The 23,517-nt window shown below is 39.4% G+C and overlaps 1 protein-coding gene across 1 annotated transcript in view; it reads left to right on the forward strand.

Annotated features, from left to right (window-relative positions):
- The window catches only part of TMEFF1 (transmembrane protein with EGF like and two follistatin like domains 1), a 128,537-nt gene that overhangs the window by 87,628 nt on the left and 17,392 nt on the right, over positions 1–23,517 (forward strand). The window contains exons 4-5 of the mRNA XM_048079575.2: positions 408–434; positions 13,062–13,158. Of these exons, the coding sequence (XP_047935532.2) occupies positions 408–434; positions 13,062–13,158 (124 nt within the window). The remainder of the gene's footprint in view (positions 1–407; positions 435–13,061; positions 13,159–23,517) is intronic.

Consider the following 23,517-nt stretch of genomic DNA (forward strand, 5'->3'; position numbering starts at 1 on the left):
TTCATGTGCCATTCCCAGGGACAGAGGGTTAAAAGCAAACCTTACTTTCCTTCGTAAGTAGATTCCAAAAATCAGACTGTGTACTATTCATCTGTTTAAGGTTTAACAAGTGTGATTCACTAACAGTTGAAAAAAGGCTAAGAAAACTCTTTTGTTTGCAGCACTGTGTTGCTGTTCTTTGAGTAAAAACTATCCTGACACAGAAAAGAGAATGGGGCACAATAGGCATCAACCAACTGTATGAAAGGATGCCAGACTTTATGCAAGATGTTTGTTTTTACAGCTGGCTCATGAAATGTAACACCTGTACTATGTTTTACAGTGACAAGTTGCTGAGAAAACAGCTGCTCCTGGAGCAATATTTTCATTTGCTTTTTTTTTCTCCTCCCCCTCTGCTTCCTCTTCAGATAATGGCTCTGGGTCAGGAGAAGGAGGTGAGTACCCGACCCCAGTTACACATGCTTTTGGTCTTTTTTAGTATACATTTATCTGTGTCTGTTTTACCTAAGGAGTTGCTGTGGTACAGGAATTAAGGAAAAGTTATGACAACTTTTAAAAATCAGCTTGCATGCTGTAGTGTGCAGGAATAGTTTGTAGTGTGCATTTGACTCTCTCAGATATGACCTATATCATTTTTCATTTGTTTCATGCATGCTAAAATGGTATTGCCAGCAATGTAGTGTAATAGTTAGATCTGTACTAAACCACCATTCCACCTTTATCTCACTCCTGGAAGTGTCTATCCACAATAAATGTCTTGCTTATTTATTTCCTTGCATGCATTTCCTTAGTGTCTTCAATGTCTAGCTATCACTTTATCCTTGGCAAACATGTTGCCTAAAAATGTGCAGATTACAGTAAGATATGTTTTTAATAAATATTTTAAATGTTCTTGTTCAAAGCTGTGTATTCAAAGAGGGCAAATAGCACAACTGGTACTAATGGAAGTGTCCCTGTCTTTGAACACATCTTAACCTCCTTCCAGTGGTTAAAAAATTATATGCAATTTTATCTTAATTTTATCATTGATAATAGTAGCAAGAATACGTATAGAATGAAAACATGTGAGATATATCATAGAATCGTAGAATGGCTTGGGTTGGAAGGGACTTCAAAGATCACCCAGTTCCAACCCCCCTGCCACAGGCAGGGATGCCACCCACTAGGTCAGGTTGCTCAGGGCCTTATCTAACCTGGCCTTGAACACATTACGTGTTGCGATGTATACTGATGGGACTGACTGTATACAAGTCATTGTGTTTGACACCTCAGTTTAAGTATCAATTGCCCAAACAACGTCCCCTCAAAGCTCTCAGGGACCTTAGGTTTTCATGTCTGTTTCTTAATGGCCTATATGAACAGCAGGAGGCTCTGTTGGCCTGGTCCCGATATCCTTTCCTCCACTGTGTGTTCTAGTCGGCTCTGTACTGTCTGGGGACACGCAGGTGAGCAGCACGTGGGGCAGGGACCCATCGTCCCTGGGGCACTCCCATGAGAAATGCCATGCATCCAGTGAGCAGTGCTTGCTAAGACTGTCTAAACAGATGTTTCACCAGGTCATGCAAGGTCCTATCTCCAAGTGACATGGTGTTGTGTTACCTCAAGCCGTCTAGCACAGTTTGAAATATTGGAAGTCTCATGTGTGCAGCTATGTGAAAATGTAGACAATCAATGGCATCACTGTGTGGCTAAGCACAACACTTAACTTTCCAAAAACCAGGAGCTAGCTCCTTTTTTCTTCATGTAACAAGGCAAGGCATTTCCCACAGCTTTAATAACTTTCTACCAGATAATTCGTGGGCTGCTGGTAGCACTCAGCCATTCTCATGTGTTTTCTTTTGGTTTGCCTTGTTTTCTTCTGAGCCGTACCTGAAGGACCAATTTCCTGCTCAAGCACTGCCTCGTGTTACCTTCACTGGTGATTTTCTTCTGATGCTTTTCTTCCTGAGCTTGCATCATGCTCTTTCCCCAGCTCTGCTTGCTTCCCACTTTGTTACCCAGCTCGTTATTTCCCTACAGCTGCTCCCTGCAAGCTGCAAGTTGCTTGCCTCAGTACTACTATGCACTTCTTATAGGAGACAGATGACAGTAATTTGGCCCACCTCTGACTTTTATTTTTGCTACAGTTTTAGAAATGCTTGAATGCTGTTGGGATTTTTTGTAGTATTTCCCCAATCAGATACAAAAATGTCCATTAAGTCTCTTGTAAATTTTACTGTGTTGGTCTGGAGTAGATGACTGACAGATGTGGGGATTCTTTGGGCTATTTTAATAACAGTTTGGAAAAAAAAAAAAGTAGGACAGAACATGCTGTCTTTTGTTGGCTACTCACTGATGAGGTGAAAAATACAAGTTCAAATATATTTGTTGCTTGATTTGGGGCAGGAGATTGAACACACTGTCTCTTGGTAAGAGAGTCCCAAACTGCATCTCCCTTGGCTTCTGCTGTTGTAGCTGTTCTCACTTAAAATATCAATTGAGCCTGGGATAAAGGGAACTGGAGGAAGGAGACAGCCTGGAGGTTGGAAGGATGCATGCTTCAGAAGGGCTTTGTTATCTGGGACTCAGTGCACGAGTGAATTATAATTATTTATGCAAAATAGGATGGCATTAGCTGAAGAGATTTGGTGGTCTCTCCAGGCTTCCTTGTAGCAGTGGCTAGTGTGTTGTCTTGGGGATGGAATATGCATGTTCTGTTCACTTTGGGCAGAGAGAAAAGAATTGTATCTGCTTCTCTTCACCCCATGCAAGTGCCTACACTTCTTCGGTATTGAATAAAAAAGGGACAACGTACCTGTTATCACTACCTATTTCAAAAGTTTTGTGATGTTAGCCCTCCTTTTCTTCAGGCCAAATGAAATGTTCCCCCTTTTATCCAGTATGAAAAAGAGTTGGGTATAGTTCTTAATTTTAGATAGAAAAAAAAAAAAAAAGAAAATTAAAAAAAAAACAACTAAATGACAAGAAATTGTAATTCCTGCCTGTTGGGACTTTTTTTTTTTTTTTTCTTTAGATATATCTAGGCCTAATTACTGATACAGTGAACTACTGCTTTTCCCATCTACCTTTGTCACTGCACTGGGTATAGTACTTCTGCAGAACAATTGGCTAGTCATTGAGTCATTTCCTTCAAAGGATGGAATGCACTGTTATTTTGATTATTGAACTCTGCTCTGGCCAAAAACTTGAACATTGTTGTGCTCAAAATATTTTCATACCTGGAAGTGTTTTTATTCCATTATTCAAGTAACTGTAAAAGTGTCACAAGAGGACATTAAAGAAAGACATCTGAGATGTATTACATGTTAAGGAAATTCATAATTAAAACAAATTTTGAAAATAGCATTCAACCTGTTGAGGCTGGAATTACATTATTCAGGATCCGAAAAAGAGAAAGTCCAGCTACAGGACAGACTGGAGCACAGCACAGCTCTTTCCTGGCCCAGTCTTCCCCATCTTCTTCCAAAGGAAGCCAGAACATGCTGAGATATAATAATCACCCAGGCCTTAGAGGTTAATAGCATATTCTTGGCTAAGAGTGCCCAAATGGGGACCAAGTTGAGTAGGTTATATGCCCTGTGGGTTAGATGCAAATGTTGCTTGTAAAAAGCAGTGGAAGTGGGGCAAGAGAGAGGGATCCTGTAAGCGAGTGAACAAACTTGCTTAGAAATTTCTTATTAGGATTTACATTTCCAGATGTTAATCACAGAATCAGTGTTTGCTTTGTTTCTTACATATGGAATTAGTAGGCTTGTGCATATACCAGTGATGCTTGCACACACAAAATGAATGAGTGTAGCTGCTTGTACACGTTCAGGAAGCACTGTCATTGCTCTGCAGGAGATGTACAGTTTGCTGGTAGATTTTTAAATCTGAAGGAAAGTACTGGGAAAGTGTCTGGATTCTGCTCTTTAGTTGCTATAGATCTGCTGGTGACAGTTTCCTCTGCTTAAATTAGCTGCATGCCTCCCATGCGGCTAAGATTTGTGCTAGTGGTTCGTGTTGTTCTGTTTCATTTTCCAGATGCATAGCAAGCTCATTAATGATTCTGAAATTTGACTTCATGCAGAATTTCCCTCCTACTCCAAAGCTGTATGATGTTAAATGCATTAATTTTAATGTAAAAAAAAAATAAAATAGAACTGATTAAAAAACAAACACACACACAGTAAAAACCTCTTCCTCAAAGACTATTTCAGACAATATCTTGCCTTAGAAGTTGTTATGCATGACAAAAATGCTAAAGACTGTGGAACTACTGATCCAGATTCTCTCCCAAATCATATTTACTGTTACAAAGATAGGAGATTTTAGTAAAAGAATTAGGAGTGGGAGAATTTTTTCAGTACAACTGAATGAAATAAAGGAACATCAGTTTTAAGGGTGACAGAATTGTCTCGTTGCCCTCTGACTTGCTGGGTAAACAATTTCCATTTCCTATGGTCTGACGGCACAGTATTCATAAAGAGTTACAATCAAATTACTCATTTTGCTTATTCCAGAAGTCTGAACCTTATATTAGCATAATAAAAATTACAGTTATGAAACCAAGCTGTTGATCACTTGTGGCAATGGGTATCCTGATGCCACTTCTAAGAATAGTATGCATTATTAATTCAGAAATTAGAGAAATTTCAAAACCCTCATTGCTCTACCGTTATGTTTCACCCCTACAGAAAACAACATCAGAGAGTGGGACTCAGCCCTACAAATGTTGCCTACTTAAGTTCACAGCTGGTAACTGTGGGATGTGCTAGATTTGCAGCTAAGATATGGGCTTCTCACAGTAACCTCTTATGAATTATTCTGCAATTTCCTTGTTCTGAAGAATACGTTCATAAAAATGGCTTCTGATCCATTTTCTTTAATCTGTGATTTGTTACTGTTTGAGATAGAACTAGTGAAAGAGAAACTACAATCTCAGATTCATGTTCATCTCTGCCAGTAGTAAACTGTAACACTATTTGGCCTGCTGGATGTAGTTCCACAACTGATAGATCAGGGCACAAAAAAGGACCACATGTACATACAGGAGAAAAATGTCTTGCTTGCATGCCACATGTTATTGTTTCTAATATGAATTTTCCCTTTAAGAATTTTATTACTGGTGGAACCTGCCTCATTTTCCCTATAAAAAGAACTGTCTTGACCCAGTAAAGTAACCTCAGGAAGATTAACTTTCATAGGATTACATGAATATGACTAAGGGTGAGCTTTCACAGTATTTTCTGCAAGGTACTTTCTATGTGAAAATAGTTTTTTTCCTCAGTTTTACAACTTGAGAGTAGCCAAGAAGGTCCAGAAAGGAGCAGTCATCTTAGTGATCTCCATTCCCTCTCATAAGGCAAAGAGCTGGCAGTCAGTGCTCCTAGCCAGGCAGAAGCCCTATCACTTAGCTGAAGTGCCCTTTATGTTCAGAAGCCCTCACTCTTGCTTTAACTCAATATTCTGAAAATATTTTAAAAAGATCCCACAACTACATTGCCAACTAGAAGTGAGACAACTCTAACAGAAATTGGAGCCACTGCACTAAATTCTGTTCAGACTTACAATCACAAGATACCTTTTAGAAGAAATTTTGACCCACTGCACATGGGAACATTGATTCTGAAAGGAAAGCTTTTTGAAGACAAATCTGGTTCCCATTTTTTTGGTCAAAGATATTGGTGACAAAGGTAATTTGCTCTCATCTGGCAGCATCCTTATTTGTAAGGCTTTTCTGGTTGTACTTTCCATTTGGCATGCAGGCATAGTTCAATAACTTTTGAAGGGGAGCCTTATTTCTTCTGAGTTCCTAGGTCCTACATTTACTAAACTTTCACTTCTGAGCAGTTCTTCCCGTCCCCCTCCAAGTAAAGGCCCTTCTGCCTCTTGCTCCAATTCTTCCTTCATTTCTCCATTTGATGCTGCAAGCAAATGCCAGTTGCAATGTTGACTTAGTGTTGCAGCTAGGCCTTTGCAAGGACATGTTGAAAACCATCAGCATGTATTATGTACGCCACCACATATCTAAGAAATGCCAATGGCTTTTCAAGCCAGCTTCTTGGAGGCAAACCAGTGTCCTAGAAGAGGCAGGTTCGGTGGTATAGTAACATACCTACAAGGGTGAGATTTCTAACACTCCTACAATGCCCATGACATTAATTTTTTATTCCTTTTGTTCAGAGTGTGTCTGTAACTAAGCAAAATGCACTTTTGATATCAAAAAAAAAAAGATGTAGTAGTTAGACAGATGGCACCCAATCATTTCAGGCTTTTAAGCTAAGGAAATAACATGCTTGCAATACATATAAGTAAGTTAATTATTATTAAAATAATTTGTTTTGAATTTCTAATCCCTCTGAAACCTAATAGCTAAAGTATCTTGTGATGAACGTCTAGCAGATTGCATTTAGTAATTAATAAATTGATATACAGTATGTGCTTTTTAGCAGGCTGCCATCTGTTCCTTCCCCTCACTGGGGACAACACTTATCCAATAATTGTCACACAGTCAGGGTGGTATAAACAGACATGGCTTAGAACCTCAAATCATTTTTTTTTTTAATTTTAATTTGTGATAATGCTACTGATTTGTTTTAATGTATTTTAATATGACTGCAGGAGCTTGCTGGTGATTAACACCCTGGATAGGAGGTAACATCACATCTTTTAGGCATATTTCTATAATGGTGAGTGATTTAGAGAGATGTAAGTGCTGATTCCATCATATGGTTTGTCACTGAGTATAGCTGTAACTTCAAATAGCCCTATTTATTTCTGTTGAGATCCTATCCCCAGTAGGTAAAATTAACCAAACTAGGTAAAATTTCCAAACTAAAATTTCCAAGAATTACTGTAATTTCACCTTTAGTTCAGCAAGGCGAGGCAAGAGCCTGAATGGTCAGGCCTTGTTTTGGTGAGAACTTGCCCTTAGCAGGGATTTCAGGAGCAAGAGTGCCTGTTCAGAAGGATGCAGGGGCCAGGGACACAGAAAGACAGATTCCTCTTGCTTTCTGGACAGGATCACTACTAATAAAAGAGAGCAGATTCTTCTTATTCAGCCTTAATAAGGCCTGCAGAACTGCTTGTGGCGTCTTCGTGAAATGGTGGGATGTCTCCCTCGGTGTCTGATGACTTCCCTGTCCTTTCCATTTTCCACCACCATCCACTTCTGCATAATTTCCCTAGTGGTTTCTCTGAAGTTGTTGTGTCTTCCTTTGGAGAAAAAGGAGTTTGGTGCATTTCAGACAAGACAGTGGAGAGAACGAGTATTAAATTTCTCCAGCCAGAGGGTCTTGCAGTATGAAAGCTGATCCAGCTCTTACAGTAGATTTCCCCAATGTTATCTTCAGTGTGGTTATGCATGGAAGCAAAATAGAAACTTGAGTTGTCAAAAGTGTAAAATCTATAAGACATAACAAGGGTAGCAGTGGTAGGTAGTCTTGCAGTGTGAGGCCTTGAGTCATTTGCTTGTGCACATCCTCAAGTCCTGCACACACTGTCATTATAACAACCACAGGGCAAACATATTGCCGTGGCTGGGCTGTGATTAAGATATCAACTTCAAACTCAGCCTCTTCAGGCACCTCAAACTCAGCCTCTTCAGGCATCTCAATCATAAATAGACCAGGAATCCTTTTATTAAATCTGTACTGCCTATTCTTGCAAAATCAAATTTTGAAGGCTGCTGTCTTTACTGGAGCATGCTTATATAGAATCATAGAGTGGCTAGGGTTGCAAGGGACCTCCAAGATCACCCAGTCCCAACCCTCCTGCCATAGACAGGGACGGCACTCACTAGATCAGGTTGCTCAGGGCCTCATCTAACCTGGTCTTGAACACCTCCAGGGATGGGGCATCCACAACCTCTCTGTACAACCTGTTCCAGTGCCCCAACACCCTCTGAGTGAAGAATTTCCTCCTAATCTCTAATCTAAATCTCCCCTCCTTTAGTTTAAAACCACTCCCCTTGTCCTGTCATTATCTGATTGAGCTCCCAAACTTTTTTCTAAGTCCTCTTCATGTACTGAAAGGTTTCAATGAGGTCCCCCCAGAACCTTCTCTTCTGTAGGCCAAACAGCCCCAGCTCTCTCAGCCTTTCTTCATAGGAGAGATGATCCAGCCCCTTGATCATCTTTGTGGCCCTCCTCTGGACCTACTATAACACATTCACATCCTTCTTGTGTTGGGAGCTCCAGACCTGGGTGCAGTACTCCACATGGGGCCTCACAAAGGCAGAGCAGAGGGGCACAATCACCTCCCTCGACTTGCTGGCCACTCCTCTTTTGATGTAACCCAGGACACAGTTGGCCTTCTGGGCTGCAAGCACGCACTGCTGGCTCGTGTCGAGCTTTTCATCCACCAGAACCCCCAAGTTCTTCTCTTCAGGGCTGCTCTCAGCGAGTTCTTCTCCCAGTGAGTTTTTCTCCGTCTGTGCTCATGTCTTGCAGTTGGACTAGTTGAACCTCATTAGGTTCACATAGGCCCAATTCTCAAGATTGTCCAGGTCCCTTTGGATGGCATCCCTTTCTTCTGTTATATCGACTGCACCACTCAGCTTGGTGTCATCCGCAAACTTGCTGAGGGTGCACTCGATCCCACTGTCTATGTTATTTTTAAAGATATTAAACAGTACCAGTCCCAGGACAGACCCCTGAAGGACACCACTCATCACCAGCCTCCATTTGGACAGAGAGCAATTGACCACCACTCTCTGGGTGCGACCTTCAAGCCAACTCCTTATCCACTGAATGGTCCACCTATCAAATTCATCTCTCTCCAATTTGGAGACCAGGATGTCATGTGCGACTGTGTCAAAGGCCTTGCAGAAGTCCAAGTAGATGACAGCAGTCGGTCTTCCCTTGTCAACTGATGCAGTCACTTCATTGCAGAAAGCCACCAAATTGGTCAGGCATGATTTGCCTTTGATGAAGCCATTCTGCCTGTCTCAGATCACCTCTGTCTTGCCACATGCCTTGACATTGCTTCCAAGAGGATCTTTTCCATGATTTTTGTGGGCACAGAGGTGAGGCTCACTGAGCTGTAGTTCCTTGGGTCTTCCTTTCTACCCTTTTTAAAAAGGGGCATGATGTTTCCCTTTTTCCACTCACCAGGGACTTCGCCCGACTGCCAGGACTTTTCAACTATGATCCCCCTTGATCGGGAGGCCTGTAGAAGTCCCCAACCACAAGCTGTCTTTTATTGGTGTGGTCCTTAACTTTCACCCACAAGTTCTCAACCTGTCCTGTTATACCTGTTATATCTGCAGCACAATGTACTGCACAGAGAAAGTATCTTTCAGCAAGGTATAGCTCTCCAGACTACCAAGCTAGGCATTTCTTCTAATCCATCTGGGTAGTTTGATAGGAGAACAGGGCCTTCCACATTTGTAAATATTGCTTTTGTATAAGAACCAGCAGCGTGGTCAAAATTTATCAAGACACTGCTTGCCAAAAATGTGGGATAGCTAAGACTTGCTTTAAATATATATGTACAAGCAAAAGAGCAAATTTCCAGCCTTGTTTTAAATTATAGGGACAATCTCCATTTTAACTAGTGTGTCATTAATGTTGCCCTAAAAATTAATGGAAGAGAGGATAAGTTACTAAATTGTTGAGTGAACTGCAGCCCATAATGTGTGATGCTATGGACTGTAATTTTGACAGGAATTTCCAGTGCTAGCTGTACTGAGGCGATCAGTATGATTTCAAGGGTTTTCTTCTGTATTTATAGCAGAAGAGAATTTGCTGCAGTGCTTCCTATTTTTCCCAAATTTTTTCAAGATTAGTTGCTGCCATGAGATAGAACATCAGTAAAAATCACTGTACTCCAAAAACAGATAAGAATTGGTTTTCAGAAGGGCTTTCCCAGACAAGGGAATCGTTATTGCATTCATACATGGCTACAGAGCAGCTGCAGCTCTCCAGAAGCTCCCCCCATTTCACTGTGAGCAGTGATAAATATAGGTATAGCGGAGCTCCCTTTCCAGGCCATGCCTCAGGGCAGACCAAACTTCACCTTGACTCAGACTGATGCTTTTGCTTCAAACCAGACATATTACAATTGTAGGAGCACACAAATGAGTTGCCAAGGGAAGCAATTTACTGCTGGCCTGTTCCTTCACTGCAATTGTCCATTTGCAGGCTCTTACCCTGCAGCTCCTAAGATAGAGCTGGCCATCTTCTGTAGAGGAATAATGACTCGAGGAGAAGTGTTAGGGGGGCAGCGCAGCTCAGAGAGACAACTGGGAGTCACAGATCCCATCCTTGTGCCTCATTTCCTTTGAAGGACGGAGCATTAATGAGGTGCTGACCTAACACACTAAAGAAAGCCTGAAAGAGAGGGAAAATGAGCTTTCACTCAACATGAAATTAAGATGTCAAGAGCAGAATTAATCAAGATACCAAAGAAAGTGAGAAGAAGAAATTCCGTAATCATCTATACATCAACATTAGAAGCTTGCATAATAAACAAGAGGAACTTGAATTGCTCATTTATGAACATATTTTGACCTAATTGATATTCCTGAAAGTTGCTGGGAAGATTTGATTGATTGGAATATTAAAATTAATGGCTAAAACCTATTTAGAGACAATCAAATATGGAGGAGAAAGGAGATGGCAGGGCAATCTCTCAGGAGGTGCATTGCCAATCTGGAGATACTTGCAACAGAGGAACTAATGCTCTCAAATAGTAATGGGTGAACTTATTTTAACAACACACAGGTTAGGTACTGAAAATGTCTGCTACCCGTTCAGGCTGAAAAAACCCACAGCATTTATCAGTTCTGTATTGGTGGGAAAAGCTGCATTTTTCTTGAAGGACTTCAATCTAAATTATATGCAGTATCTCATGCTGCTGGTGCATCCTAGAGTTAGTAATGAAAGAAGATTCTAAAAAATATAAATGACTATTGTCTGGCATGGAAATGTTGCATCAAGATATGTTCATCTCTATTACACTTCGTCCTGACACATGTAAATTAACTGTACCGGAGGTGCAGGTAATTGTGACTTACATGTATTTAGTATGTGCAAACAGGATAACGTACAGATAAATAATTCTATAAACACAAGGACCAGGAAGTTCTAATCAAGAAAAAAAAAGGCCACACTTTTTCTGAAACAAATTTCTTTAAGGAAGATAGAGAAAGCAATTTTTGCAGAGAGAGAGAGAGAGAAGTTTACACTGAATAGCATATGCAAACAATGAGTTTATGAAAATGAAAAGGTGTCAGGAGCATTTACAGTGAGTAGAGCTGTATGTAAGGTGTATATAAGTATAAATAAGGAAGGACATGCATATGAATGTGTATATTTGTTGCTTCTATAGCTCCATTACAAAACCAAAATGCTAATAGTGCAGCAAAAGTGCTCTATAAAGCCTTCTGGTTACATTTGGAGAAAAGTCAGACAGTTTATATAGGAAAGATGAAATATTTTTCATCCTAGTAGTACAACAGAAGGATATTACACACCAAATGTTGAAGGTGTTTTGTAATCAGCAGGTCTGGCTGGTTTGCACCGTAAAGCTTTAAAAACGGCTGGTAATGAGTTTTCTGGTCAGCTCATGACTTTTTTTGTTTCTTTTTCTTCAGTAGAACAATGAGAAGTAATGGACAAATATTTTGAGAAAAGATAAATGTGATGACCTGGAGAGCTGTAAGGGGTCATTTACTGGCATGGAAAAATGAAATGTGGCATTAAAGGACACTTTAGCATACCAAACACAGGCCTAGGAATGTGATACCTAGAAAAAAACAAAAGCAAACCAGAAATAAGATGTAGATTTGTAAAGATAAAAGAAAATTACCTCTACTGCAATTTTCTAAGGGTGGTGATATAATTCCGACAGTGGCAATTTTTTAATAAAATTTGGATATGTATTCCTCTTTAATAAATGTGTGCCATGTTTTAGACAGATGTTAACTCGAGAGGCTCACATACAGTGTTCCCCATGTAAGCCCAATCCACAGGTAGGAGGGAGAGCTTTTCTTCAGGCAACATCCAGGAAAATGAGGAAGGACTGTTGTCATTTATTTTTCCTATTTAGATTTAAATAATACAGCAAGTTTTTAATTGGTGGTGTTTGATTTCCGCTTGCTACAGCACATAGAACTGCTATGAGAAAGGGAATCATTCTGTTTAGTTCTCTATTTGACAGCCTTATGTAGTCAGCCTTACATGAACATGATACTGTGATACATTAAATAGTTCGTGACTCCCTCTGCAAATTTCTGTGGTTCTTTTCCTTCTTTTCAATCTCTCTGTTAATGCTTTGTTAAATTTAAAAAAAAAAAAAAAAAAGTACTGAAATAATAAGAGTATAGTCATATTTCTCTTTTACTCAATTAAGGGTTTTGATGTCCATGTCAACAGTAAGATTGGTATAGATGTTTTTAGAATATTTGATTGATGTTCATGTCAACAGTAAGATTGGTGCAGATGTTTTTCAAATATTTGAGATAGTAATTTTACTTTTCAGGGGACATAACATTTATACTGGTTTCTTGTTAAGATGACTTTCTTCTTTTAGTCATGTACAACTAATCAGAGTAATCTGAAAAATACACCACAGCATATATAAGAGATGAGCACAATCTAAGTCTATCATCAGAAACAAAAAGAGGAAAAATGTAAGAAGTAACTTTGCATAAGAATATCTCTAATTAAAGACTGTCAAAGAAAACAGCTTTCAAATCCCCTATACCTAATACTCAGGAACATTAAAAGGCATTGGGTTTATATGTAATCAGTGCCAATTCATATTAAATGTGTCTGGGACAAGTCAATCTCAATTCCATGTTTGGTGGAAGGAGAATACAGTGAAATAACAATAAAGGAAGCACCAGTTAATAAAGCAGTTGTGTTTCCTGGGATGCATTCTTGTCATTGTTACAGTTCTACCAACCTCCAATTGCCTGATTTTGAAAGAGGGAGCACTATAAAGGTTAATAGCTTCATTATAAATATATAACTTCATGTTGACAATATACTTGAAGGTAAATTAATTTAGGCAGACAAAATCAGAGCTTAATATGAAAGTCATGCTTTCTATTAACAATACCTTTTGTTGTTTAGAGTATGAAGGATCTGGGACAGAAGTTCAGAGAAAACACTCGAAATGTGGAGTTTGCAAATATAGGGCTGAGTGTGATGAAGATGCAGAAAATGTTGGGTAAGTAATAAGTTTTCCTTAACAATGTTAATGAAAAACAAGAAAAAGAAAAAGTTTGTGATCATATGCTTGACTGTGTTTGCTCTTACTAATTGATGTTTTAATGATGTCTAATAATAACGTGTTTGATATGTGTCACTAACAAACAAACCACCTTCATGTGTAGGAGAGAAAACAAAAAGATATGTTGGAGAAACTTTGTCAAACATTTTTTCAAAGAAAGAACCTTTATTTGTTTCATTCTGGAAAAAAAACAAACAAACAAAAAAACAGGAATACAAAATAAATACTAATAATTCATCTCAGATTTTTTTTTTCTGTATGTTTTTCCTGTTCACAAAGTATTACTGAAGGGAAGCATACCTTTCCTTTCTTCTGTCTTCTAGCTGGGATTTATTTCATGTAAATAACTTCATAAAATGTCATGCCACCAAAGTAGACTTGCTCTTTTGTGGAGATACAAATGAGCTGTAGCCATATAATTCATAATTTCACAAGACTGTCTCATAATTTCACAAGATTTTATTATGGGGTGTCAGCATGAAGACATCTCAGAAAGTAAGGTGACAACACTAATGTTCAAGATGTGTATTCAAAGTTAAATTGTAGGATACAAGTGAAAACAAAATGGTAATAGTACATATGAATACTGGCACAATGGTTCAGATTTCATAAAATGTCATGCCACCAAACTAGGCTTGCTCTTTTGTGGAGAGACAAATGAGCTGTAGCCATATTTTATAATAATAATTATAATTTTCTTCATTATTGCCTTGGTCTGTTTCATTTATGATTGTCAAGTTGGGTATAGATTTATTTGTTATATGCACTGAGATGTAGTCTTGGCTTTGGAAAATCAATCCTGAAGTGTCCAACTTCAGTAAAAGCTTGCCTGTTTAGTCTACTTGTAGAGTTTGCATTCCTTTGGCTGTGTAGTATCTATAAGAGAGTGAGGATAATGTTGAAGACAGTGAAAGATTTATTCTCAGCATTCTGCTCACATGAAATGAAGCTATGCTTCTCCCTCTTAACAAGAGTAGAGCACTTTTTTACTTCTTTAATATTTAATTTGTGTTCTTTACAAAAAATAGGGGGAAATTAAGATGTTTACATGGAAAATAGAAGTTAGAAAATATTCCTCTGAGGCTTGCACACAACCTATCAGATCTGTCATTTTTTCAATTTTGTCAGCTTTCCAGCCTAAATTACTGCATTTTTTGCCCAGTACCTTTGACCATTATAATAGCCTTTAGTGATATTTGCTGTCAGTTTAGATTCAGACTAAATTGGGCCCTGCTACATAGATTGCTTTGCAAGGCTCATTTTCACCAGTCATACACAACGTTACAGACACTTAAGTAGAAGCTAGGAGTTGGTGCCTTTTATTCGTAATATAAAAACAATTATTTACCTGGCAGAAGATGGGATGGAAATCTGTTTGAGAAGCTCTGATACAGCATCCTTCCAGAACACTTTTTACATCTTATTCTGACTTCTTTTCCTGTTGAGTTTCAACATGTTCTTTACCCCCTTAATATTATAACATTAGATATAAAATTATTGGCAACACGAGTACTTTTCATCAGACTTGTATAAGCACTAGGTTCATATTTATTATTTAATATAATTTTCATAGAATCATGGAGTAGTTTGAATTGGAAGGGACATTTAAAGATCATCTAAGTCAATCCCCTGCCATGAGCAGGGACACCTCCCACTAGACCGGGCTGCTCAAAGTCCCATCCACCTTGGCCTTGAACTCTTCCAGGAAGGGGGCATACAGAGAATCATAGAAAAATTTTGTACTGTATTACTAACATTATCACTCCTAGTTCTAGTAAACCATGCAAGAGCCTTAATTTCATTAAAAAAAAAAAGGATTCTATCTTGAGTTTTCTTTTTTAAACCACGAGAATGGCCACTGTAACTTTTTTAGATAGTGGGGTAATAGCTACTGAATTAAAGTACTTTTAGTTCTGTTCAGGCAGACTTCTTAGGCCTGGATAGCCCTTGCTTGGACTTTGTGATGTTAAAATGTTTAAAATTATCTGTGTTATTACATAACACATTTTAAGAGGACTCATCTTCAAGATAATAACAGAATCAGTTAGCTGAACTGTCTCCTACTGTTCAGTAGATAATCTCTAGCCATATTCATGAGATGCTGCCTAATGCTTACAGTAAATATAAAATTATGCATTTTTGCATCCTTTCTCCAAACCGTGCAATCTGAGATGTTGCAAATATCAGTTCCTTTCTCTTCTGAGTGCTCTTGAGAAGTAAAATGATATCTGCACTCCCATTTCATGAATAAACTAAGTTACAGATAAAATGATTAGCCTGAGGACAGACAGTGAATTAGTGGGAGACATCCTTTCCATAAAGTGTTGAGTGGTTTGAGATAAATGATCTAGCACTAATGAGATATCCCAGGTCCTGCCAACAGGCCAGCCACACAGCAGCCTAGAATACAGCATATGCAGATTTTCTCCTGATAAGGGAAAGATCCTACCAAAGACAGTTTTATTTCATATGGACTGTGGTTCATCTTCTGGGCCTCAAAAGATGTGGGAGTCCTATGCAAAAAAATGATGGCACATTTCAGTGGAAACTATAGGGTAATTTGTACAACATAGCAGGAACAAGACCATAGAAGCAACCACTTGGCTTTTCCTGTTATTTAGAGTTGGAATTGCTGACGTCTAAGTCCTTTCTTCTAGGAGGTGCACAGTGATAGCAAGAAGGGGAATGGGTATGTGTCATAGCATGGGACGTTCTGATTTGACACGATGGAAAATGTTTCCTCCCAGGGGTGGTCAGACACTGGAACAAGGTGTCTGGCAAGGTGTCTATGGAGATGGTCAGAACTTGACCAGACATAACCCTGGACAACCCGGTACAACTGAGCCAGCTTTGAGCGGAGGATTGGACTACCTGACCTCTACATAGCCCTTCATGCCTAAATTATTCTTTGATTCCACGTAGTTATCTAAGCTTGGTGTTTTCTAAAAGCAAGGTTCAAAAAGAGTAGTTGTATGCACCTGAGGTGTGCTCTGTGTTACAGGTTAGTTATTTTATTTTAATTGTTCTTAAACTGTACTTTCCTCTTTGAAAGAGTTGGGAAATTTTAGTTTTCAAGCTTGGAATTAAAGCTTTATGGGTGTCTCTGATCAAAGTTGCGACATATGCTTTTATTACACAAGATCATGAATAGTCTGAAGAATTAAGGCTTAGCACAAGGTTTTAGATTTGTATCTTTGTTTTATTTGGTTTCCCAGAGACATTATCTAAACTAGAAGTGGTTACAATTCATGGTAAATTGAATACAAAAATATAAACAACTTTATCATTTCCACTGCCTCTGCAAAAACTGTGGAAGTTAATTTTAAGTGGACTGACTAAGAGAAAGAAGTGAAGTCTGAGCAGATGGCTGTCATTAACTGCATGCCATATTTAGAAAATTAATGTTCATGTGTATGCAAATTAGTATATTATGTAATATTTCTTCATATAAATATAAAAAGGAATCGGGTTGAGGAAACATCACAGAAATATACTTTTTATACTTTTTTCCTTTTCTTTTCTCATATATCTTATAAGTATTTCAAAGAGTTGGTATTTTATGTATAGGCTTTTAGAGAGCTTAAACAATCACTAGTGGATGCACTGGTGTTAAGATGCATAAAGGCATACCATGCCATATTGCTTGTACAGTAGTTTTCTGTGGGTCTATAGTAACAGCCTGCAGACAATAGACTTCATGTGGATTAGGTATTATTTTTTTCTCCCTTTAGCAACAAAGCTGAATCATACATTTTATATGTCATGGGAAAAGGCATTATCTGAGCCCAATTGGTCAGTATCATGCTTTCTATTTTTTTTTTTTCCATCAAAATGTCTCTCTGGACAGAATTTTACTCCACTGCACTGAAGAGGCAACATATTAGGCATAACGGTGCGAAACGTGTTTTAAGGGAGTAAAAAAGGTCATGTAAGGTTGGTAAATTTAAACTTTTGTGTGGAAAACTGGCCAGAAGCCTAAAGACATAGGCAGCATGAGGGTGGTGTGTGTTTTCTGCTTGAATTAGAAACTGAAAATGACATCCAGTTGAGAAGTGGAGCTGGAGATGGCCACACACAAGTTGGGGCTACTGAGAGCAGCACTGTTGTGTTGGAACCTGATGGGTTAAGCCAGTAGGGCAGTAACCAAAACATACAATTTCATGTTGATAGGCTTTGGGATAACCAGACTGCTGTTTCAACTTGGCACACATCAGACTTTTCAGTTCTACTGGTCGTGTTATAGACCTAAACTGATCATCTTATCAGTATTCAATCAGAAAATGGTGTACTAATAAATATAGAAACACATATATTAATCCAGTGTGAATGTAAAATAAATGCATATATGTGGTTGCAAAATCATTTTCATTAGCATAGCCCTTACATCTTTCTTCAATGAAAGCAGTGTATATCAATATTTATAATACTATTGTGGCTATTAAAGATGCCTAGTGATTTTTTTTTTTTTCTCAGACAAATAATGCTTAATGTAAATTTTTTATAAGGCTTCTAAACAACATTATGCCTTAGTTTACTGCGTATGATTGAAACCAAATTTATTATTTACAGTCCTTGGAGTGCTGAATAACTTTTTTCAATAGCCCCTTGCAGCACTGACAAAGACACTGATAGCATAAGCATACTTGTGAATTTTGGGGGGTGTCCTGATTAGAAAGGTGGGCTCTCAAGTATATTTTTCTTCAGAAGACTTCAATTTTCAACTGATCCTAAGTTCCACACTCTTAAAGCTTATTGCTATTATCTTGGTCCTTTTTTCCATAAGTTTCTTCTTAGACATACCAAAACTCATTCTCAAAGTAAGGTAGAACATTTTAATATTGGTATTTCAAAATAAACAGAATCAATTGAAGATTAGGAGTTTCATCTCACATTTTTTCTCGAAATGTGAAGTATCATTCCAAAATAAAAAGTAGTGGTGCTTATAAGGAGTTATATCCCCTGTTCTTGCACTCCATATTACGTGGCATGTCTCTTTCTTCTTGCATGTCAAAGCACTGCTAGATATCTGAATAAAACAATCTGCAAACAGCTAGTAAGCATCTTAAGGCATTTTCTAAAGTATGTTGTAACTTCAGGAGAATAATATCCAGAATGAAATAATGAACTGTAGCATACTTTAGGTTGGAAGGCATCTCTAGGGGATAACTGGCCCAGCCTCTCTTTCTGAACTGCAACCAGGGCTAGTTCATGCTGGAGACTCAGGGTTTCCTCCAGAAGAAGTCTGACCATCTCCACAGAGGGAGATTTGATGGCCTCCCCTGCTTAAGGGCTGAATTGCTCTTACTTTGATGAATAATTTCTTTGTGTTCAATCAGACTTTCTCTTGCTGCAACTTGTGACTGTCGTCTCTTACCCCTCTACTACGCATCTCTGAGAAGAGCCTCCGTCTGTCTTCTCACTAATCCCTCTGAGGCAGTTGGTGACAGCAGTCAGTCACCTCCTTAGCTGTGTCTTCTCCAGGCTGAGCAAGCCTAGCACCCTTACACGGCCATCCCTTACCCACCACACACTTCAACCTTGTGCCTATCTCATGGCTCTCCACCTGACCCTCTCCAGTTTCTCAAAATACCTCTTGTCACCAGGGGTCCCAAAACTGAGCAGAGTACTCCAGGTGGGACCTCATGCGTGTGGAGAGAAGGGCAACATCCATTTCCCTTGCTCTGTGCTGACATTTCTGTGACGCAGCCCAAGGTGCAGTTGGTCACCTCTGATGCCAGTGCATGCTGCTGGCACCTGTCAGCCTGCTGCCTCCCAGGACCCTCAGGCCTTTTCTGCAGAGCTGCTCCCCTGCCAGTCTGTCCCTGGTCTGTCCTGTGGTGTGGGCTTGTTCCTCTACAGGTGCAGGACTTTTCCTTTGTCTTCAGACTTCGGGGGTTCCTGCTGGCCCATTCGTTCACCTTTTCAAGGCCACATTTGGAGGGCCTTGCCCTCCATCATACGCTCAGGGACAACCTTCCTTTCCATCAGTGCCTAAATGGCTGAAATAAATTTCATTAACATTAGTTTAAATTGTCATTTTTTTTCTTCTTTTTCTTTTTTTTTTTTGGTATCAAAATTAACTTTATTGTACAAGTTCAAATGTGTTATATTCTCAGTTTTAACTGTATTTTGTTTTTTAACAGAAGAAATATGGAAATGAGATTCTGAGCACATAGTCTTTTTTTAATAAAGCGTACTATGCTGTCAAAGATCCGTTTTGACTCATAATGCAGATTTTTAAAGAAAGATTGACAACTGATCCCAACGTAGACCTTTTGAGATTAACATTTTACAAGATTTACTTTGGAAATAAAATGTGTCTCAGTGCCATATAGATTCAACTGGCTCATGATTTATATAATGTCTGTTTTTACAGTGGCTGAAACAGGTATTCACAAGTGTAAGTATTAACACTTAGAAATACCAATGCAAACATTTTGAAGTCCTGGTCTCTATCTTGTCTAGAAATTGTCTTCCAGGGAAAAACTTAATCCGAAGTACGACATACTGGTCACACTTGCCTCTTTTGTCCACTTTTTCACTCAGTTACCATAGTCAACATTTTGTGACCCTTTTAGGAATATCATACTGTATGTAGGTATTTGTAAGGAATTATATTTTAATCCTGTGTGAATGTAATTCACAGGTTCCTAGTTCAGTCAAAAACAAAAATGCTAAGTGTCTGTGAGGGGAAAAAAAAAACAAACCAACAAAAACAATAAAGGAAATCAACCTAAAAAAGGGATTTAGGATTGTGTTGTGGGATTACTGAATTATGTATAATTGGCCTACAGTAAATTCTGATATGAAATGAATAGTATAATGATCTCTTCATCATACGGACTATTACAAAATTGAACAGATCCTAGGTGGATAAAAATCCAGGCCTGATTTTTTTTTTAAAATGTATATTTTAAAAGATCTTTTCAGCAGTGTGTGCCAGTTCTTTGAAGTTTTATGTTATTTGAGGGTGGAGGTGGGGGTAGGTCACTCTTGTGAAAACAAGTACCAGTTTCCCCACATGTGCTGCTAGAAGATCACTATGGTTAGAGAACAAACTTCTATAGTGGTCAGAGAAAGCCATTAAATTAAACCACAGACAGAAGGGATGGCTCAAAAGTAGCTGAAGTCTATGGTATTTAAATGGTATTCTGATTTGTTGAGCAGAACTGAAGACTGAAAGGGTGTTCAAGCAGGGCACAGAAGCTTGCCAAACTGAGATCTACTTCTCTTGGCCTTCTATTCTCAGTGCCACAAAAGGACTAAAACCAAACCAAAACAAAAAACCAACCACCAAAAAAAAAAAAAAGAGAAACAACCAACCAATCAAAAAAAAAAAACAAAAACTAATGAACATTCCGCTCTAGTTGAATAGGTAGAGAAATCACTTTGAAATCCAGATTTTCTTGGTTCATGTTTCATCTGTGAAGAATTACACACAAGGGAAGAAACATCAAACACAAGGTAATCCTTCATTTGCTTTTATCACACTCTGTTATCTTCTTAACTGCAATTGCAACACCCCTGCTATTTCAGTTCAGCTAAATTTACTCCATCAAGCATACACTTACCTGTCTATTTGCATTTCATACACTTTGCTTTATTCTTTTATTTCCATTCCATATTTGTAAACAGACATGCCAACAAATAGCTGAGAAAGCTTACTATTGCATTATACTGGAAAGGGATAGCAAGGAGTACTCTTTGTGAAGTCCATCCATAAAAATACATTTGTGGAAAATCCTAGATGCAGCCTGCACTGTTAGTTGGGATGGCTGGCCTCTCTCAGTAGCCAAGTCAACTCCACAAACATATAATGCTTTTCCTCTTTTCTTTGAATCTACCATAGTTTTAAGCAGGCAGAATTTCCATCAAATAATGTGCACCTGTGCCTGAAAACAAAAAGGAGCCTTGAAATGTGTTTCTTATCTCTGGGGATCTAATTAATTTACTGATAACAGCAAGTGCCCTTACAGCCTGAGCTTGTTTCAAATATGTCACATCATTTTACTAAACAAGTTTTCCTTGTTACACCTGGTAGCCCCTTATAAATGAGCTGTGCGTTCTCACTTTTACTTATTTGAAAACACCTTTCTTTTTGTTTGGTTGGTATATCACTTTGTTCTTTATGGAAATTCAACTGCTATTCTGCTTAAGTAATGATCTTGATGAATGATGCACATTCAACTTCCAAAAGTACTTTATCACAGGAAAACTGAACCTCTCTTTGATTCTGAAAAGCAAGTTGGTGCCATCTTCCTTAGGATGTCAGCTGTCTGCTGACAAGTGACGAAGATAAGTTTCTTTCTTTACACCCTGGCACATTAGGGTAACATCTGCATACATCCTGTTAACTTTCCAAGAATAAACAAGGGAAAACATTTGCTGAGGACACTAAGCAGCAACCCTCTCCAGAAAGACATCAACTTGGAAGACTAAGTATCTGTTTCAAGCCTCTTGGTTAAAACCAGTAGGAAGTATATCTTGAAAAAAAGCAAGAACCATAGCCATCTGAGTGTTGTATGAGTTGGTGCAGACAAAAACAATTTGGGGGGAAGTGTCAATCTGCTGGAGAGTAGGAAGGCCCTGCAGAGGGACCTGGAAAGGATGGGTCAATGGGCAGAAGCCAGTGGAATGAGGTTCAACGTGGCTAAGTGCCGGGTCCTGCACTTTGGCCACAACAACCCCATGCAGAGCTACAGACTTGGGGCAGAGTGGCTGGGAAGCTGTGCATAGGAAAAGGATCTGGGGGTGTTGGTCGATGCTCACCTGAACATGAGCCAGCAGTGTGCCCAGGTGGCCAAGAAGGCCAACGGCATCCTGGCTTGTATCAGGCATATTGTAGCCAGCAGGACCAGGAAGGTGATCATCCCACTGTCAGAGAAGCAGGAAAAAAAATGAAAGCCTGTGGGTTGAGATAAGGACAGTTTATTAGGACAGAAAATAAAGGAAAATAACAATGATGATAATAGTACTACTACTACTAATGTGTACAAAACAAGCGATGCACAATGCAATTGCTCACTACCCGCTGACTGATTCCCAGCCTATCCCTGAGCAGCCAGTACCCTCACCTCCCTGTCCCCCTCCAGCCAGGCCCCCCATATTACTTGTTCAGCATGACGTCAGATGGTATGGAATACCCCTTTGGCCAGTTTGGGTCAGCTGTCCTGGGTCTGTCCCCTCCCAGTTCCTGCTGCACCCGTAGCCTGCCCGCTGGCAGGACAGTGTGAGAAGCCGAAAAGTCCTTGGCTTAGTGTAAGCACTGCTCTGCAACAATTAAAACATCAGGGTGCTATCAACATTATTGTCATCCTAAATCCCAAACACTGCACCCTACCAGCTACTAGGAGGAAAATTAACTCTATCCTAGCCAAAATGAGGACAGCACGGTGCCCAGGCATGCCAGAAATCAACTAGACAGTGGCATGGGACATAGGCATGGAAGTGGACGACCCCATGGTTTGGCACCCTGGTCTGAAGAAAAGCTTTGTGGGTTGAAGGCAATCCATTTGGCCAGTCCAGAGCATGGTGCCCAGGCGTGCCTGTCAGCCAGAAAACAGCATGCAGCCCATGGAGTTGAATCCACCATAAGACGTGGAGGGAAAACTGATGGAGGTACCTCTGTCAATCTCTGAAGGTCAGCCATCCTACCTCCCCAGATGGAAAGGATATCAACAACCATGTGGAATGTGGCCGCTGTCCTATAACCGCCCAGGCCCTTGGAGCTGTGCAGTCCTCCAAGTGATGGTGGCAAAACACCCAGAACCAGCAGTAGGTCTAAGATCTTGCCACAGTCTCGACCTGTATTGGGATGAGATGATTGACTTACCCAAGATGGCATGGCTTTGGCAAGTCTGGGGTAAGACTGACGCTTTGAAAAAGCAACTGGGGGAACAGTGGAGGCTTTTTTCGTTGCTTTTTTATTATCTTTGATGCATACTTTGCTACGCTTATCCGCACTTTTATCAGTTCAAGATCAGCTTCACACAAAATCAGCTTCACACAAAAGGTTATGCCTGGACAACTGCTGGACTTTAGACAACTGTTGCTGGAAGTTACTCCTTTAAGCAGTAATAAGTGACTAAGAGCTAGGAGAAAGACACTGTGGTGCGGGTGAAAAGTGCCGTCACATTTTTGTTGTGGAAGCTTTCACAATAACAACTTTTGAATAATTACTCTTTGTGAAAATTTGCTTGATTTGGGGTTTTCTTTCCCAAGAGCCTTCCTGATCCCACTGTAGGGTCACTCCCGAGGAATAAACATAGCTGTCAGAGTGGCATTCGCCTGAGAGGC

Source organism: Anser cygnoides, chromosome 2, assembly GCF_040182565.1.
Source record: "Anser cygnoides isolate HZ-2024a breed goose chromosome 2, Taihu_goose_T2T_genome, whole genome shotgun sequence".
NCBI classification, from domain to species: Eukaryota; Metazoa; Chordata; class Aves; order Anseriformes; family Anatidae; genus Anser; species Anser cygnoides.